The sequence below is a fragment of the Nematolebias whitei genome, chromosome 17, assembly GCF_014905685.2.
Source record: "Nematolebias whitei isolate Nwh7 chromosome 17, NemWhi1, whole genome shotgun sequence".
Taxonomy (NCBI): Eukaryota; Metazoa; Chordata; class Actinopteri; order Cyprinodontiformes; family Rivulidae; genus Nematolebias; species Nematolebias whitei.
Window position 1 is genome coordinate 31,361,907 of NC_056514.1, and position 19,319 is coordinate 31,381,225.

The 19,319-nt window shown below is 38.5% G+C and overlaps 3 protein-coding genes across 3 annotated transcripts in view; 1 reads left to right on the plus strand and 2 right to left on the minus strand.

Annotated features, from left to right (window-relative positions):
- Positions 1-7,667, plus strand: part of LOC119423711 (cadherin-related family member 1) — a 19,389-nt gene extending 11,722 nt beyond the window's left edge. The window contains exons 13-17 of the mRNA XM_037691117.1: positions 563-727; positions 1,037-1,104; positions 2,098-2,326; positions 4,583-4,837; positions 7,068-7,667. Coding sequence (XP_037547045.1) covers positions 563-727; positions 1,037-1,104; positions 2,098-2,326; positions 4,583-4,837; positions 7,068-7,610 — 1,260 coding nt within the window. The 3' untranslated portion in view covers positions 7,611-7,667. The remainder of the gene's footprint in view (positions 1-562; positions 728-1,036; positions 1,105-2,097; positions 2,327-4,582; positions 4,838-7,067) is intronic.
- Positions 7,668-11,766: 4,099 nt separating this feature from the next.
- On the minus strand, positions 11,767-13,776 carry LOC119423712 (leucine-rich repeat, immunoglobulin-like domain and transmembrane domain-containing protein 2). Its single transcript, XM_037691118.1, has 3 exons — positions 13,667-13,776; positions 12,668-13,449; positions 11,767-12,554 (listed from the first exon to the last, which is right to left on the minus strand). Exons 1-3 carry the CDS (start codon positions 13,774-13,776, stop codon positions 11,767-11,769), a joined length of 1,680 nt encoding a protein of 559 aa, XP_037547046.1.
- A 1,472-nt stretch (positions 13,777-15,248) lies between these two features.
- lrit1b (leucine-rich repeat, immunoglobulin-like and transmembrane domains 1b) lies at positions 15,249-18,192 on the minus strand. Its single transcript, XM_037691119.1, has 4 exons — positions 18,071-18,192; positions 17,305-17,765; positions 16,804-17,109; positions 15,249-16,686 (listed from the first exon to the last, which is right to left on the minus strand). Exons 1-4 carry the CDS (start codon positions 18,190-18,192, stop codon positions 15,617-15,619), a joined length of 1,959 nt encoding a protein of 652 aa, XP_037547047.1. The 3' UTR covers positions 15,249-15,616.
- Between the last annotated feature and the right edge of the window lie 1,127 nt (positions 18,193-19,319).

Here is a 19,319-nt window from a genome sequence, read left to right on the forward strand (position 1 = left end):
TTTTAATAAAAAAAAAAAAAAAAATTACAAAGCATCTTTATGTTCAAAATGACAGAAATATTACATTATTGGAACATTAAGGCTTTCCCAAACTGTGACATTAGAGGGTTAAAATAATACATGATTATGTTAAAAATGTACAATAATGAAAATTCAGTTATTCAAAACTCAGTTTATGGATATATTTTTTTCCCCAGTTGTTGTGCTTCTATAATGCTCCTTTACAACTCAACGGATATTTTTTATGAATTAAGAACAAAATTATTAGTTTTAGTAATTACATAAATAATTTAATAACTTTTCATTGGAATTACTGGAATTTATTATATTGTTTAAAAGTAAACATCAGGAATTATAATGGGACACTTAAAACAATTTCAGTATAAAAAATAACTTTATGATTTTTGATTAAAAATACTTTTCAGTCATGTTCCTTTAAATTTTACCACTAAGTTTGAGTATATAATATAAATATGTTCTCATAGAGTTGCTGATTTGGATGTAGGCTTTAGATTTTTTTTATAACGTTTAGCTCAGATTCCATCACTTTGTGTGTGTGCAGCTGCTGGCGGTGGAGATCGACACTCCTGAGCGGTTCAGTGCCACAGCTGACATCGTGATCAACCTGCTGGACACGAACGACAACATCCCCTCTTTCACGTCTGAGTATTACATCGCCAGAGTGCCCGAGAACTCTCCCGGAGGCTCCAGTGTTGTGTCTGTCACAGTGAGTCAATCGTGCCCCGCTTTGCTTTTACCCAAACAGAGTGATTATATAATCAATCCGCTCTTTAGCAAAAGTGTGTTACGACATGCAGTTAATCAGATAAAAGCAGCCAAAATGGGCTGTTTTGGCTGCTTTTTGCCTAATTCAGGCATGTGTCCCATAATGTGTCCCATCAAATATGGACCGTTTTCTTTTTTTTTATTTCACTACGCAACATCAGTTTAATCAGATAAATAGTTATGCTCACGAAAAGCAAATCTTTTAACAATTTGTTGCATTATTAATCTTGGTTCCTGTTTTGTTTTCCAGGCAAAGGATCCCGACTCGGGGCCTTGGGGTGAAGTCAAGTACACAATTTATGGATCAGGATCAGATTTGTACGTATAAAACAAAAAACTTTCACTACTGAGCGCCTTGAAAATATGTGACACGTTCAATTCCCTTCCAAAAAATATATAATAAACTGTCAATTTTAACTACCGTATTTTTCGGTCTATAAGGCGCAATATCAATGAACGGTGTTTTCATACAAAAGGCGCACTGGATTTTAAGACATATTAGGCGCAACAAAACAGTCAGATGTCAGACTTTATTCAGCTCATTCACAGTAACCACATAAAATCATTTCGAGGTCAGTAAGCACAACCAGAATGAATACATACGGCGCACCTGATTATAATGCTCCCTGTCGATTTTTGAGAAAATTAAAGGATTTTTAGTGTGCCTTATAGTCTGAAAAATACGGTAATAGGGTATTTAAGAAAGCTCAAAAGGCAGGACAGCAGTCTTGATTCACATTGTGTTTCTGTTGGGAGACATAAAAACCCAAAACAAAACAGGAAAACCAGTTTTCGTATCCTCTCTACTGCACAAACGGCTTACTCCAAAATGGTTGCGAGATGCTGGCTAATCTGCTAATTAGATTGGAGGGTTAAAAATAACCAGCCCAGCCCGTCTCACAAAGGCAGAGCCAATTAACATGCGATGTGACAGCTGGAGCCACAGAAACGGAAGCTTCGAAAAAAGCAAGGCAGCGCGCAGCTGAGGAAAAGTGAGAATTTATGCTCGTCTGCAGACAGCAAACCTTAATTGTGTGAAAGTTATCAGTTTCAAAGCAACTTGTGAATTTTCGCAGCAGAAAACAAGACTGAAAGTTGATCAAGTGAAGTGGCAGCGAGCCCAACGCTGAAGAAGAAAGAACTCAGAGAGCACTGGGCTTTCACTTTAATTAGATGTACCTGTGTAAAAGTTCACGCAGTTCAATTTTTTTTTCACTTTTATTCTATAATTTTTTGCCACCTGGTCTGTTCTGAATGCATAGAATGGACATCTGTTGCTGTGTTTCACGCACAGTTTTATTTTTTCTGCAGGTTTTCCATCCACCCGTCATCAGGGCTCATCTCCACCCAACCCTGGACCAGCCTGGACGCAGAGGTCAGATCCAAATACAACTTTTATGTCAAGGCCGAAGACTCAGAGGGGAAGTACGGCTTGTCTGAAGTCTTTGTCACCGTCCTCGACATGAACGACCACCCTCCAGAGTTTGATGACAAATTATTTGAGAAGACCATGATCATAGGCACGCCTGTCAAAGTCCAGGTACATCACGCTGTATTATCTTATACAACTGCTAAATGTTGAATTGGAGACGCGCCTATTATTATCCACCTGACAATGGTTTCTTAACTTTATATCTTACTCTTCCGTCAACTTTAATGCGGCCCGAAATTAAATGTGTACCCCCACGAATCTTATATCAAAACGACCGGCTCAGCACAGTGATGTGTGCTTTTTTACTTTTATTTGCATTTCCAGTTACCACGGCGACGTCATTTGCAAACAAAGACGTCATTTTAATCATTGAAGAACCCTGATGGAACTCTTCACAGCCTCTAACTGCCACAGTGAGGTCACATGATCTAGAGCGGCGAGGTCTCTGAACAAACCAGTGATTAACTTTTGGAGCCATTTTGGTTCAAGATGGCTGCCACAGCTACCTCAGAAAAACCTAATTTGACTAAAACTTAGTCATTCTTTGAGATATTGAGCTGAAATTTGGTACGATCATAGCTGAGTGTGAGTTGTTCTACATTCCTAATGCAGATTAAAAATACAAGATTTATCCTTAGCTAAAAGGGGAAAAATATGAAAACTCAGCTATTTTAAAAGATATTGAGCTGAAACTTGGTGTGGTGGTACCTGACAGTTCTGACCACAACACATTTTGAATTCAAATCTAAAAATGCAAGATGGGCATCAATTTCAAATGGGTATAACTCAGAGGTTTTTATACTATTTAGCTGAAATTTGGTGTATTGGTAGCCGAGAACAATCCCTAATAGACTCTGACTGCCAATCAAAAATCCAAGATGGCCACCTGAGCTAAAAAGGAAACTACTGTAATATAAATCAGCCATTTTTATAGTGATTCAGATTAAATTTGGTGTGGCGATAGCTGAGAGCAATGTCCAATAAATACTGGATTCAAATAAAAAAAAATACAAAATGGCCACCAAAGGTGCATTTAAATGTCGTTAACTCAGCTATTTTTACACATATAGAGTTTCAGTTTGGTGAGGTTATAGCTGAGAACGTTCCGCATCACAAACTGAATCCAAATCAAAAATCCAAGATGGCCACCATAGCGTAAAAGAAAAAAATGACTATAACTCATTGATTTTTGCCATGTTGAGCTGAAATTTGGTGTGATGGTAGCTGAGAGCTAACCCCAACACATACTGTCAAATCTAAATTTTCAAACGGATGCAGTCCCCATTAAAGTTTCTACAGGAACTTTCTAGTTACTTTTTAGTGTTTTTTTATTAACTGAATATTTTGTTAGTGTTAGATAAAGGATTCTTTAAAAAAAAAAACAAAGAGCTCGCATGATCTGTTAGCACTTAGGAGAATGTGTCGTGGATGGCTTTCAGCCACTGTAACCGTATTTATAAAATTGACTGAGTCACAGATAATTTGAGTTTGCTACGGTTGATTAGCTGCGGCTGCCATTTTGAATCAAGTCGACTTTTAAAGGTAACCAGTCGTAGATTTGCATTTAGTGACTTCTTTCCTAGCGTCTTTAAAATCCATGCAGTGGTTCACGAGATGTTTTGCTCACAGAGACACGGCTGACTCCAAAATGTTATCGGCAAAGTTTAAAACAAGAACGTGCTCAATCTGTTAGAGCTCAGAGTTTGTGTTACAGATGGGTTTCAGTCACCCCCGCACCAAACTGTAGCTCAAATCTGTGACACTGATCGAGTTTTAACTATTTTTGTGTTTGCTAAGATTGATAGGCTGCGACGGCCTTGAATTAGAATGACTCCAAATTTTTATCAGCTTTAGATGTAAATTCAATAATAGCTTTCTAAAAATTGTATTAATATCTGTCAACTAGTTTATGAGATATTTTACTAATAGACCAACAAACTAACACACACCCACACACACACAGATACAGGTAACTATATTGTCTGCCACAATAAAAGGTGAGATAATAATAAGGACCTGAAATCCCGTGTCTTTGCCAAATCTTTTTTGTTTACTGGCATGAGATTTGTTGTATAGTGATCTCAATTCAAATCAAAAGACAAAATCAAAAGCTGCCATGAACTGATTAAACATTATTCATATCATGATCATACAATTCTCTTTCATTTAGGTTAAGGTTTTGTTGCAAGTTTTATTTTTTCAGCTTTCGTTTAGATCTTAGTGTGTGTTGGAAAGCTTTTAAACATCAGAGCTGTAAATCTATCATTTGGTCAAAGGTCATCTTGGATTCTTGTCACCCAAAAAAGCTCTAAAGGTGATTTACAAAGAATCGTTAGTTTCCTAACTTACCGCCACTTCTTATAGGCCGTGGATGAGGATGCAGAGTCTCCAAACAACGTCATTGAGTACTCCATCATGACGGCCGATCCCGATAATGCCTTTGACATCAACGCAGTCACCGGGGAGATCAAACTAAAGCCCTTCATCAAGTCGATGGAGATCGTCCAGAACATCACCAAGCAAAAAGACTGCAAGTGGTCTCTGGTGGTCCAGGCCAGGGACCGGGGTTCTCCGTCCTTCAGCACAACAGCTGTGGTCAACATTGATATCACAGAAGCGGTAAGACTTGTTTTAACTCACAGCATGCTCGCTGCGCTTCCTGTTGTCTGCCTGAGCTGTAGCTTGAAGCAGTTGAAAATAAGAAGCATTGCAGACTTCTGTAGGCTAAATCATCCTCCATTATTTCACTGAAGTCATCTTCTTTGAAGGATAACACTGTTATCTTTCTAATCTTTGAAGGATAACACTGGTTGTTTTTGCATTTGCGGCAAGGACAAAAATTAAAGTATCAAAGGATCAAGTCACAGCCAGTTGCTGATCCTCTAATTTTGTCCAACGTATACAGTAGTCCCTCGTTTATCGTGTGGGTTACGTTCCAGATCCCCCCAAAATAAGTGAAAATCCTTGAAGTTGGGACATTATATGTATTTTATACATTGTAAGGCTTTATAAACCCTTCCCACCATCTTGCAATGTTGTAAACTCTTAAACCTACATTATTTTAACTGCACAGAACTGCAAAATTTTACTCACCTGCTTTGCAAAAACAGCAGCTTGGTTCCAATCCGGCAGACCTACCCTGCCAGTTCTGGTCTGGTTCTGGTCAGCTCTCTGCAGCCCTTGCGCACCAAAACACTTTTGGAGGTAGTTGGACCTTCGGATGGCCAGTGTGGTCCCGATCGAGCCCAAATCCAGATGAAAAGGGTCCCGGTGGGCTCCAGAGAGAACGATGGACCTCTGGGCGGCACCTCCCCACTCAGAAGGGCTCGTGGGCTAGAGGCACTCAGATTCACTAATGAGTCTGGAGGTCCGGTTATGGCCAGTTCTGGTCCAGTTCTGGTCAGTTCCATGCGGATCTCTGCATCTGCTCGGCGCCAAAGTTATTGTATGAATAAGGACCGAACTTTTTCAGATTGGATAAAAACTTTCCCTCCATTTCAACAGAAGGCAACGGGGCTTCTGGATGAGGCACTGTTGGCTTCTGGGAAATGTAGTCATTTTTTAGTGGTGATACAGTGTAGTCTTATTGAGAGAAAACTACAAAATGGTGGCACCTGTCCGAAGTATGTTTTTCGTTAACTTTTTACTGTACAGTATCCCGTACTGTCCCATTCATGTGAGTAATATTAAAGTTGACAATCGTGTTTCGTGCACAATTTTTATTTTTTCTTGTCTTACTTAATCTTACTTTGAAAAACCACGAAGTCCACAAAAGTCGAACAGCGAAGTAACGAGGGACTACTGTAGAAATAAAACTGCGGTAAATGAATATTGGAGCTACCTCTTTGTTCACGTTGTTTAAAACAACTGAACAAAAAAAAACTATAAATAAATATGATTTGTGGCAGAAATGTATTTTTTATTTTTATCTTGTTGAGTTTAAATTTTGATATAAGCCGACAAACAGCATATCTTTTAAAGTTTTGTAATCCTTCCCGTATTTGTTTCTGACCCTTCATGTTTTCATTCATTCTGTCATTCTTCATGATGACCCAGTGGTTTCTTTGGTTTTGTTTCTGTGTTGTGATCGTGCTTTTCAGATCAAGGGTCGAATGTTTTCGTACTTCATGGACCTTAGCAAGCGTCCGCTGACGGTTTTTGGAATTTGTTTCAGCGTTATATCGTCCCTCATTACCCTGACTGTCTGCATCTCCACAGTCCTGTACTGTAACGCAGTGAAAAAGTCCCGAATCAACCCAGAGAGTAACTATATCAAAGTGGTTCGCCGAGTCAAGTGAGACACTGACTCGGTGTGGGAGTGGCTGAACTTCCCCATTCAGCTGTAAACATTAGCTGAATGGTTGTCTGAAAAAGAGCACCTCAGCATTTTGAAAGTGTTTTTATACCTACTTTATTATTTGTACCTGGATTTCTTGAAAACTGTTTTACTTTATAAAAACTCAACAACTTCCTTGACTAGAGGATGACTTGAACTACAGTTGTCAAACTGACTAGAAGAGATTTACTTAGATTTTTTTTTTTGTTTGTTTTATTTTGTCTCCATTTTTTTCACTAACACCATTGTGCTGCTCAAATAAAACTGTTCAGACTTCATCAGTCAGACAGCCACATGCATTACCAACAACTAGCATCCTGCTTAGCTTTTAGCTTTGCATCAGCAGTCCCATTCTGTTGGACGGAAGAAGACAGATGTGAGCGAGAGAGTGTTGGCTGGGCCTCATCTGTCAGTGCTTTGCGCATCCATGACTCGTGCTTGCATGCTTTTGGAAAAACGCTGCGCTAAATGTTGAACTCAGATTCAATTGATTCCATTTGTGCTCTTTTACAGACTCCTCTCAAGGGGCCTATGGCAGCTTTTTTACTGAAAAGTAGGGACAATCCTTTAAAAGCTCTAGGTATGGTCACTTTTATCATTATTGTATTGGTAGGAGTGACGGTTCTTATCTCTACGGTTACGTACATGCGCAACTCGAAGTCAAACAGGATCATGCCGGTGAGACGTATCATTAAGAAGAAACCCATGGAGAAGCAGACATGGAACTTCAAGATACCTGTTATCAAGTTATCCAACCCAGCAGGGAAGTTCCTCATCAGCGACCCAGAAAGCAGCTCATCGCAGGAAACCGGCAGTCCGAGGCTGAAGCCGCCACCTCCCATTGCCCCTTGTCTGCCTCCTCCACCTCCATCTTACACTCGAGCCAGTGAGCGACCCCGAGCAGTGCCAACGATATCTGGAGTTCTGGCCTCCAAAGGATCCAAGAAAACAAAGTCTGGCCGCCGCAAAGAGGGGAACATCAGCTCTGCTTTAGTATCTGAGCTCAAGATGAAGTTAGAGCAGAAAATACATGAGAATAACCAGGGTTATTGTTAAGTTAGCACAAACTTACGGCAGCTCTTTTGCTCCTAACCCATGTCACCTGCACTTGATGACTAATAAGCAAACCTACCTTGAGATTATTCATGTAAATGTTAGGGCTTTGCTAAATTGTATATCATAAGACAAGTTGTTAAAGAAGTAAGCTGCATTGCATCTTCATCTGACCTAGTTTTAGTGAAAATGGTGCAAACGGATAATTCACCACACTGCCATCTTGAGGAGGATTATATCATATTACCACTGAGAGCGCCACTGTAAATTGTCCAGGGAGAGGATTACAAAGACTTAGTGTCCATACATAAGTTGCATAACTTCCTGAAAAGAGTGATGCTTACAACCCTGTGATGTTTACAATAGAGAAAAGCATTTTTACCTGATAAAATCCTAAGAAAAAAAAATAGTTTTGTTGCTTTACGAAGCATGCGGCTAAATTGTAAGGTCATGGGGTAAAAAAAATGTCTTGTTATGAAGTGCTAATGGACTTGTGTGTTAATATTTTTTATGAAGTTACATCAGGCGCTTCAAAGCTAAGAAGTTGCTCCTTTGTATGAATACAATGTGCCACTGTAGTAACATGAGCAGCTTATGTTTGTTTGAGTAATTCTAGAAAAATGCTTTTATATAAATAAATTCATTATAAGTGTATAACATTTTTTATCATTACTATTTTGAGTATACATGGCAAAATTCCCAGTTGAGTCTTGCAAATGGAAATACAAAGAAATGCTCTATTAGTGGGATGTTGGTTAAAAAAAATTAGTCATACGCTTGAACATTTTAGACTCACATCATCAGGTGTTGATAACTTGCTTGGATATGTTTATTTATTACATTTTTTTACTGATATAAAATAGGTATTTACCCCGAGCACCATTATCAAACATTTAGTTTGTAATACTGTTACATTCCATACTCAAACATGCCTTTAAATATAGGCTAATAAAATGTCACTGCTGTGAAAAATGACTTGTATCTAAATATATCTCAACTTATATTTAATTTAAATGAGCTGAGATTATCTATATGTCATGAATATGAATTTCACACGCCTGGTTCTTCAAAGAATTTGTATTGTCTTTGTACTGTCTTGATTTTAAATAAATATTTGAAAATAATTACAATTGTATTTTGCTCTTTTGTGCTCTAATGTTATTTAGTTGTTTATGTTTCTGATCATTGTTTGTTTGTTTGCTTCTGTATATACTAAAAACAATATCTCACACAGTTTTAAAAGTTGTATAAATTTGAAATTCCCAATCTCTGCGGACAGATTTTGAGAATTTTTAATTTCCAAATTTAAACATTCTTCAAACTTCAAGTTTAAATTTTATCAAACAACTAAAGTCGCTTCTTCGGCTCAACAGTTATGATGTTTTCAAAATTATCATGCATGAAACAAGTCGTTTGGAAAGAGATTGTTCCTTTTTACATTTTTTACTTTTAATTGCTTGTTTTAATTTTAAAATGGTAAGTGAGAACACTATACAACCACAGTTACTTGTTGTTTGGGTACATAAGGTGCTGCAAAGCCTGAATAATACGTCTAAATAGCTAATTCCAGAACCTTTTTTTTTGCACAACAAAATAGACATTTTTTGACTAGTGAAATGACAAGCTGTTATTTTGAGTTTGCAAATATCCCTAATTAAGTATAGTTTTCCATGTGAGATTCATTTAAAAACTTGAAAGTGTCCTTACCTGTGAATAAGCCCAAACAGTGGTCTAAAAAAGGGTTCTGCAACCTGCAGCTCTAGAGCCACATGTGGCTCTTTGGTTCCTCCGCAGCGGCTTTCAAGCTTTGACCAAAACAAACGTAAAACTGAATTTTATCAGTTGTTATACAAACAGTTTTTAAAAAAGTACTAGTTTTAGCTGTTTCATGTCATTTCTTTTGCAAATTGTCAAACTTTTGATTTATATCAATACTTAATTATTTTTTTCACAATAAGAAAAATACATAGCTCATAGTTCGTTTTGTTTTTGAATTTAAAAAACTTTCCCCACCTCTTTACAAGAATCTGATCTTTTCATTTATCTTAAATTGTAATAATATTGAGAAATGTTAAAAATCATTAGATATTTTTAGCTTTAGAATGTTCCCCCTACTGGCCACAATAAACCTAAAGTGGCCCGTGGGCCACCAGTTGATAATCACAGTTGTTGCAGCTCTGGACACATTTAATTTAGTGAATGAAGGTGTAAAAATGGCTCTTTTGATCATAAAGGTTGCAGTCAGACCCTTGGTCTAATACAATGTTTTTTTTCAAAGTGGGGGCCGCGGCCCCCTGGGGGGCTGCCAGGGGGCCCGAGATTACTGAAGAGAATATTAAAAAAAGCAAAAATAAAAAATGTAATAATAATAATAAAAAATTGCCCACTAGGGAAATCTAGTCATTTCCAGATAAACACGTTTGAGCGAGAGGTTAGATTTCTAATGTTTTGTTCTTCTGGACAACAGTTGTTGAAAAGTTGTTTTTTAAGGGAGAGTGTTTAAAACATGTTAGTTAATAAAATTTTTATGCTCAGCAGCTGTAATAATTAATTTAATATAGTGAATAAAAGTTAAAACTTTATAAAAGTTGATATTTCTTTTTATATTTTGTAACATTGTCTGTGGGTTTGCGAGCGGGTCCTCGGCCAGAAGCTAAACCTAACGCTGTTTGGGGGGCCATAGCATGGAAAAGTTTGGGAACCCCTGGTCTAAAAGGCAATGACAGAAGAACTATTAGCTGATTAGCTCAGAAATGTTGAGTGTGGATTTATCCTGATGGCAAAGCAGAAACAGAAGGAATAAATACAATAAATCTATAAAAATAGGTCAAAAAGCTTACCACCAATGAACAATATTATACTGTACATAATGCTACAAAATATGGGCTTTATAATGTAACGTAAAAACCTATAATAAACAGACATATATCGGTTCCTCTTTCACATTTGCTCAAAGCATTGCATAAATGATTATGTTTAATTCACTTAGCGTCAATTTGTACAAATACATATCTGTGTTGTCATTAAATGGAAATATCATGTCCTGCTGACTAGGATTCAGATAAAACATCACTCTAATCTGCTTCCCAGCGCGTGTTTAAATTCACTGTTTATGTAACAAATCCTCTAAGTGATTGAGCTGAAAATCCGAGGATGTCTCAGCATTTGTTTTCTTCTTTAATCCACATCAAAAAACGTTGTTTTTCATAGCAAAACAGCTTGCTTTGGTTCTGTAAAAAGAAGAAGACAACAAAAAAAAGAAATGCTTTTTGAGAGCAAATGGAACAGAACGTCCTATAAACCCTCAATCAATTTATATAATCATGATTTATTTTAATGTCTGTAATAAATAAATACATCATTTTTGGTATGACCTCTTTCAATAATAGTATTTTTTAGGAGTGTGCAAAAATGTTAAGAAAAAAAATCTATTTTTTTTATACATGTTTGTCAATAAAGATGGTGGCAAATGTAACATAAAGTAAGAATATGATTGCCAATTATTTGTAGTTAGCTTGGAAGATATTTGCTATTAAAATAATTTCAATTTGTGCTGCCAGTTGTGGAATATTTCTGTCACAGAACTACATAAATAATTCAAACAAAAATCAACAATGACCCTTGACCCTCGTGCCCTCCCATTTTGTGGCACCCCTGGTACAGAGACAACATACAAGAGTCAAACCAGTGACCTTTTTGTCTGTGGGGTGACAGCACTAACCGCATCAGAACAGGTTACAACATTTTTCAGCAACTATCAAACTTTTTCAAGTTCAAGTATCTTTATTGTCATTTGCATCACATGGTACATGAAGTGGAACGAAATTGTGTACTCAGAGTCCCAGATACACCCAAAAATAGCAACAACAAAAAAAAGTATAAAAAGAAACTGTTTATTGTATAAGGATCTAAGAAACGAACGCTAAATAGTACCCTAAAAGATAAGTGGTACATACTAATAATTTAAAATAAAACAGTGTATTAAGCAAACGTTGCAGTTGGAAGGGGAAAATAAAATATTTTATTTACCCCATTGATGAAAATATTTGGATTCAATACAAAGATAAATCTGTAAATGAAGAAGGCACAAACTGGAGCTACAATGAAGACTAAAATTATTTACAATAGGTCACACATGCACAGTTTTGCACATTTGACTCTAGTAGAGGTAAGCGGCACTTCCACTTTTGCGCCTGTCCTCAGACTTCCGCCTCTTTGTATGTTTACTCTTGGAGTCCCTGCACAGTGCTTCGTCACTGGCCGCCTGCAGACTGTTGAAGGTCTGCTGCCCCTCAGTGCCTTCAGCGCTCTCTTCACGCGACCTGCGCATCTTCCATAGATGCACACATCGATCCACGCAACTGAATCTGGCCTCTGTGGTGCACACGTACATTCCAGCCGGAACAGCCAGCAACATGGCGCATACTATCACTATAATATGGATGAGTCTCTCCCTCTGCTCCAACTCACTTATGTCACTTCCTGTCACAAAGTCAATGCACTGGCCCTCTCTGGGTGGATTGTTCTTCAGGGTGACGCACACTTCATATTTGGTGACAGGGAGCAGGTTGCTGACTGAGTAGGTGTTGATTCCAGGTCCAATGTAGATCATGTCTTTCTTGTGGGAATCATATTTGCCAAAGTGGATGGTGAACCATGTTTCTGCAGGGTTGTCTGTCACAGCATGCCACTCTAGGGTGATGCCATAAACTGTCTGCTTGGCAATACGAATGTCGATGTGGCCATTGTCATCTGATGACAGCATGGGGACAAGTGGAGGAAGAGGAGCAGAGGAGTTGGGTGAGTCAATGTTGAGTGAGATGTTGACAGAAGAATTGTCAATGAAGTTGTTGGCCATGCAAGTGTAGATCCCTCGGTCTGCTAAATGTACAGAGGGGATCACCAACTGGGAGGTGACGAGCTCCTCGTCTATCTGAGTCTGTGAAGCTGCAGAGAGAAAAAGAAAAGCAAGAGAGCCTTTAAATCAGAAAACATTTTTTAGCCGTGGTTGTGTGAAAGATCAGGTTCAAGATGGCAGTGAAGAAAATGGAAAAACTTACAGGCAAATCCTCTGATGGTTTTCAAAATGTACACCCACTGGATGGTTGGAACTGGTCTCGCTTTCGCCGTGCATGTCAGAGTAGCCTTTACTCCAAGAGGTAAAGTCAAGTTGGTCTCTGGGGCAGAAACCATGGGCTTCATGCATGTTTTTAACTGGATCTTGTGGAAAAACTTGTTGGCCTTAGAGTCTGGGCCTGCGCACATCAAGTAAGAATTCATCAGAATGATGGGAGGGCTGACGTCCCTGATGAATTCAACAAAACCTTTGAGGCGGCAATCACACAACCAGGGATTGTCATGCAGGGCCAACACCACATTGGATACCAGTCCTTCCTTCCCCCAAGATTTCTCTGCACTTCTATAAAGTGGCCAGTGAATAAATACTTCTTTTGAAATGACGGTAAGCTGGTTGAAGGATAAATCTAAGTAGGTCAGTGACGGCAACTGTTTCAGGGCATGTTCAGGTAGCACATCCAGCCGGTTGTGCTTCAGGTCCAAGACTTTGAGTTTGGGTGTATCTTGAAACGCCGTCCACGGTATGGAGGTCAGCTTGTTCCCTTGTAGCCTCAGTTCAGTAAGGTTGGCAAGACCCTCCAGGCTTTTGATGTTCATCAAGGTGATCTGATTGAAATTCAACCACAGAAACTCCAAGGCACTAGCTCGAGAGAAAGAACCTTGAGGTAACTCGGTCAGATGGCAGTTTTCAATTCGGATTTTTGTGAAATCTTCAAGGATGTCGTCTGGGATATGTCCCATGGAGGTTTCCATACATAGTAAAGACCTAGAAGGGAATACAAAACATACGAGAGAGCATAAAGGTGAATACATTATACACAGCTACTCATGTAATAGACGCAGTATAGTCCAAAATTTATGAACAATTTTTCAGGTTTAAACACATTCCTAGCAGGTTACATCACAGTTTGATTGTTCAGTGCAAGTTCTGAATAATTAATTACCAGTCTTTAAAGGTTTCTATAGATTCAACGATGTCCTACCTGCCCAAGTTGTCATTTGTGCAGGAGCAACCCAACAGGCAATTTGAATATCCCAGGGTGATGATATCGAACAATAAAGAGACGCCTAACGCAACACAAAGCACATCCATGTTCCTGGATGAGTATGAGAAACTGACATGTGGGAGCTGAACCTGCCTTTCAGCTGCGTGGAAGAAAGCCTATTACCTTAATCTTCCTTGACGCCAACGCTTAATTAGACAAGGGAAAGGTGGATTTATAACCATGGTCCACTTTCAAAAAATAAAAACAACATTCTGATCTGATAAAAGTCACATAAATATTATATTATATTCAGTCATGGAGTTTTGTAAATTTGATAGTATTAATGTTCTTCTTTCAGGTGTGGCTCTAAAATACTTTATATCAGTCTAATTCAATTTATTTGCGCCCATCTAAAGCAGCAGCACTGTCATGATGGGAGGTCCATCTGTGGTAAGTGGGCCGGAGCCTCCGAGGCTTAGTGGTGCAGAGAGGGAGGGTTGTGGTGAGACAGATGTCTGGGAAGGACGGTAATCTGACCTCAATAATCCGAACACTGGTTGTCTTTCAGGATGGCCAAGTCTGCATTTGAAACAAGTTTAAAGGTAAACAACAACAGCAACATAAATTCACTGTATAATTGTTTTTTTTTTTAGAACTGAGCTTTTGTCAAAAGTACAATTCACTTTAAAACCCAATGAGATCAAGCCAACATTTGTTTATGTACTGTAGGTATTTTTAATTTTAGTCCAGTCTGCTCAAATAGTTGAGGGCTTTTTCTCATTTAAGGAACACCTTGAGGGTATTTTTTTTTCTGGTGCTCATAGTTCAGATGTGACATCAAATGTATTTTATATTTTCTTAATAATTGTTCATAATTCTACTCTTTGAAAAACTCATGTGAACATCACTATAAAATAAATTATAAATAAAAATAAATAAATAAAAATTTTAGCTGATTGCAAAACATGTATTAGACACAATATGTGATAGTCAAAACCAAATTTAATACAAATCCACACTTTTTTTATGATTTTGCTCTGAAATGTAGCAACAAAAAAATGTGTGTGTGGTGATGTTAATAAGGTTAAGATTTATTTTAAATCTCAAAGACTTTGTTGTCTGGAAAATATGAATATCTTTTCTAAATGAATGACAGATAAATTATTTTTTGTGGGACATATTTTAAGTTGGATCAAATAATAAAGTGACACTGCGATGAAAATGTGGAGGAAAGTTTTTGCCTGCATGGATCACAATAATACTTAAAATAGGAAATTAAATTTCAAAGAGAGTTTCAAAGAGGGTTTTTTATACAGTAATTTATGAACTCGTTTATCTTAAAATTTGTCATTATTTCAATTTAAACAATATACACGTTTTATATGCAAAGAAAAAAAATACTTGTAAACATAAATTAATATAAAAATATTTATTTTCAGTCAGTAGATACACGTTTTCAAGGTTAGAAATATTAATACAATATAAAATGCATTGTATTTTAGGTTTCTGAGCCCACAGTAAACCTGGCACAAATATATTATACTGACATACAAAACAAACTAAAATTATTTCTGTTGTTCTAAACTCTTTCAATTCTAAATAAAGATTTAAATTCAAAGCAAAAGTTATAATTAGGAGGAAAAAAAAGACATAGGTCACTGGATTCATGAGACTTTAGGGCATCAAGACAGTTTTATTGGTAAAAACATGACTTAAAAGTGCATGACATGAAAGATTATTTGTTAGTGTATATATCAAGATTACAACCAAGTCGTGATTATCATTCTATTTTTCTGCTTTCAACAAAACAAAAAGGCAGATTTTTTTTTTCTTCTCAAGGCTGAAAAATAATCTCACTCATCCATCGGTGACAGAGGCATCAGTGTTCTCTGAAGACATCTAAAATGTTTGTTTTGAGTCTCTGAGCACTTCGGCACTTTAACAGGTTTAGCAGAAGTACTCGCTGGGCGGCCCTTCAGTCCTTGCTATGGCCTCTGAGTCAACGCTGGACCTTGCCGACAGCAGCCTGTTAGATTCATCAGGAGTAAGCCTGGTCAGATACTCGCCCTCCATCCCTTTAGCTTTGCCTCCAGGACCAAGAGTTTCAAACGTCACGTAGGAGTCCTGCATTTCTTTTGATTGCCGCCCAAACATCTTTTGGCAGCGTTTCTTCAGCGCCCCACAGCACACAATCAGTGTCAGGGGGACGGCGATCACGCACGCCACAGTTATCACCACCACATTAATGAGCTTCTGAGTGCCACTGGCACTGGCAGCCTCATCGGTTGAGAAGATTACACACTGTTCCTTTTTCGGAATCAAGCCTTTGACGCAAATGCAGGCAATGTACTTTGTCTTTGGCACAAGCCCTTCGATGGTGATCCGGTTCTTTCCAGCGCCAACGTTAATGCGGCGCATGTCTCTTTCACCAAACACGGCGTACAAGACGCTGAATTCTGTGGTGTTTGTGGCTGTAGGAGCACGCCAATTCAACGAGACCGTATTGTCAGTGTCCCCAATGACCTTCACTGAACGCACCACCCTCTTCTCTGGAACTTGTTGTAACGATGACGCGTTGGCAGCTAGGTTTCCCAAAGCATTTTGACCCACCTCCACTGGCTTCCTGGGGTTTGATGCTTTGCGTTGCCCCTTAGATGCACCATTAGAGACACTGTAGCTCTCAATCTCATACTTCCCAGTCACACCTTTTCCGTTAAGAGGCTCGATAATGGGCTGGGCCATAGTGCTGGTTTGTGGTGGAACGTATCTAGCAATGAGCTTTTCCTGATATGCTGCTCTTCCAATGCCACCAGGCTTCTTCGCTCTGCCTCTTACAGCGACGCCACCAACTGCTTCCTCTGACCGAATGGAATCAGTGATGACCAAAGAGATGATGGCATCCGCAGTGCCCACAAAGTTGGTTGCCTTGCACACATATTTTCCAGAATCTCTGTAGGACACAGCAGGCACACTCAGAATGGACCAAATGATGCCTTCTTTGGAAATCTCGTCTTGAACTGTCAAGTCAAAACAAAGGCGCCCAAAATGTTAAAGAAATTACCATACATGTTTTCTCTCACTGAAATTGGACTTGTATAAAAATGAATTCACGTTTAATTTTAGTACAAACACACCTGTCCCGTTCATTTTCTTGCCATCAGCGCGACTCCAGGACAGCTCTGGAATTGGTACTCCAACGGTGCCACAGCGTAGCAAAACGTTGTTACCCAATGAGCTCCGAACACGAGCCACAGCCGTGTGCACCCGTGGGACCTGGCACTTCTGGAGCTCTGCCTCAGTAAAGAAAACTCCAGACAGGCTTTCTGGATCAGCACATCTCAACCTGGTGTCAATGAGAGCTACAGAGGACGAGGGAGACTTCTGAAACTGGACAAGATCATAGAGTCGGCAGTCACACAGCCATGGGTTGTCATGAAGACCTGCAGAGGAAACAAAATTGACAGTTAAGGTTAAAAATTAAGATAAAGAAACTTCAGCAGAGAGTTGAATTAAAGAGAATGTCAACACGCTGCACAGAACGACTATAATAAGACTACAGGTAATCCTTAATTCAGAGAAGGGAGCTCTAAAAGGAAACTTTCCAACATCCTAGAAAGTCACAGCATCATCCTCACCCAGAATTAGTTTGGAGGTATCCGAGTCTTGAGTAGGCTTCACACTCAGCCACATTGTGAGAACTTCAGCAGGAACTGTGGTGAGACTGTTGCTGGATAAATCCAAATAGGTGATGTTCTTGATGTACATGGTGGTTGAGGCTGGGATAGTGGAGATCTTGTTGTTGTGCAAGTCAAGGAGCCTCAGAGCTGGCATGTCGATCAGAGCTTCCCAGGGGAAGGAGGTGAGGGAGTTTCCATCCAGCCTGAGCTCATCCAGGTTGTAGAGACCCCGGAAACTGTCAGCATTCAGTGAGTTGAGTGAATTGAAAGACATCCAGAGGAACTCCAGACTGTTGAGGTAGTGGAAGTTGTTGCTGGCAATCCGTGTAATTGCTGTCTTTTCTATACGTAGTTTTGATGTGTCAGTAGGGAAATTTGGAGGTACCACAGTAATCTCTGGATCATTACAGAGCACACTCCTGCAAGAGAAAAATTATTTTAAAAAATATAAATATTGAGTTGTTGTTTTTTATTTGAGGGGAAAATTAAAATAGATTCCCAACAAAACTAGGAGTGTTTTGTGCTTTAAAAAAAAAAAATAATTCAGCAAACCAGTTTGAGAAAACGACAGAAAGCTATTCTTCAGCAACAAGCAAAAGAGATTAAAGAGCCAACCGGAGTTAATCGCCTCTTCTATAGAGTAGCTGAATAGCAGAATGAAGCAGTGAAATAGGTTTGCATGCAATAAAACACACACACAGAACGCAAGATCTAAATGACTTACCTTGCTTTAGATCCATCGCTTAGTTTGTGAAAGAAGCAGCTGCATTGTGAAGGGCATGAAGTGCTCATTAGAGGAAGAAAAACTAAAGCCAAACAAAAAGCAGCAGCAAAGTGTCGGATCATTGTTCCCCCTCTGCAGGCAACTAAAACTATGCAGGACTAAACTACGAATTTAAAAAAGTAGGCAATGCAATGTGGCCTAAGGGAATATCGGATGCATTGTTGTAGTTCGCAGGCTGACAGCTCCAACTGCTGCGACTGTTCTGAATCCTCAGATAAAAAAGGATAGAGGCAGGGATTAGAGGAGGACTTGGGTTATTTTCATTCACACGATTAGACCATTCTTTCCTGGAACCTGATAGGCTGCGTAGTTTTCACTTTTGTGCTCAAGCTGGAATATTTTCCAAAACTGTATGGTGATTGGTTGCAAGTGACAAGACAAAAATACTTTAACAATTTACAACTTAAGTCTGGTAGTGGTTGCATTCAAATAGGCATGAACATAAATACATAAATCTACCAGCTATGAATATTTTTGAGTATTTTTTTTATTTATGTAGGTTAAAAAATGCAAATCTAAAGATGGTTTAGATTTGTTTTAGTGCTGACACATTTCAGAAAATATAGTACCAAAACAAACATGTGGATGTCTAAGCTCCTGTTCAGCACTTCCATGTTTCACACTGCTGTTGGCAAAGGAAAATTGTAATGAGATAAATTACCACCAGATGGCAGTAGAGAGTAAATACGCCATTAAAATGTTCATAATCCAGTCGAATGTAGAAGCCATGGTGACAGAATGATTATCTTTAAGTGGTAAATTTTATATATTTTTTTTATCCTTTAATTGCTCAAGGTTAACATGTTTTTTTTTTATATATATAAAGACTTGAAGTATTTTGTAAATAATAAATCCACTCAAACACAAAAATAAAACCCTTCAAACTTAAACACATTTGTACCAATATTTTCAAAAACTGCTCCGTTTCTTCATGCACCACAAATTACACAGAATAAAAAATACTTCATCATAGTCTCTTCTGATGTGTAAAAAAAACACAGCCTCCATGCATCTATGTTGTAAACACATGTGTGATTGTGACACAGTTTGCTACTGACGCATGTGTTGTCACAGGCCCTGAGGGAAGTTTGCAGGTGCAGAGACATGACGGCCTCGGACGGGGCAGAGGGGGATTTCTAATCCTTTAATCCACTCATCTCTCTGTCCCTTATTATTGCACCCTTGTTTC

Bases quoted from the DNA above. Each gene is read 5' to 3' on its own strand.
- LOC119423712 (XM_037691118.1), bottom strand. From the start codon at position 13,776: ATGGATGTGCTTTGTGTTGCGTTAGGCGTCTCTTTATTGTTCGATATC. The intron at 13,450-13,666 runs GTAGGACATCGT...ATTCCCTTCTAG, and splicing joins ACAAATGACAACTTGGGCAG to GTCTTTACTATGTATGGAAA. The intron at 12,555-12,667 runs GTAAGTTTTTCC...TTCTCTCTGCAG, and splicing joins AACCATCAGAGGATTTGCCT to CTTCACAGACTCAGATAGAC.
- lrit1b (XM_037691119.1), bottom strand. From the start codon at position 18,192: ATGATCCGACACTTTGCTGCTGCTTTTTGTTTGGCTTTAGTTTTTCTT. The intron at 17,766-18,070 runs GTAAGTCATTTA...TTTCTCTTGCAG, and splicing joins AGCGATGGATCTAAAGCAAG to GAGTGTGCTCTGTAATGATC. The intron at 16,687-16,803 runs GTGTGTTTGTAC...TTGACTTGACAG, and splicing joins CAAGAAAATGAACGGGACAG to TTCAAGACGAGATTTCCAAA.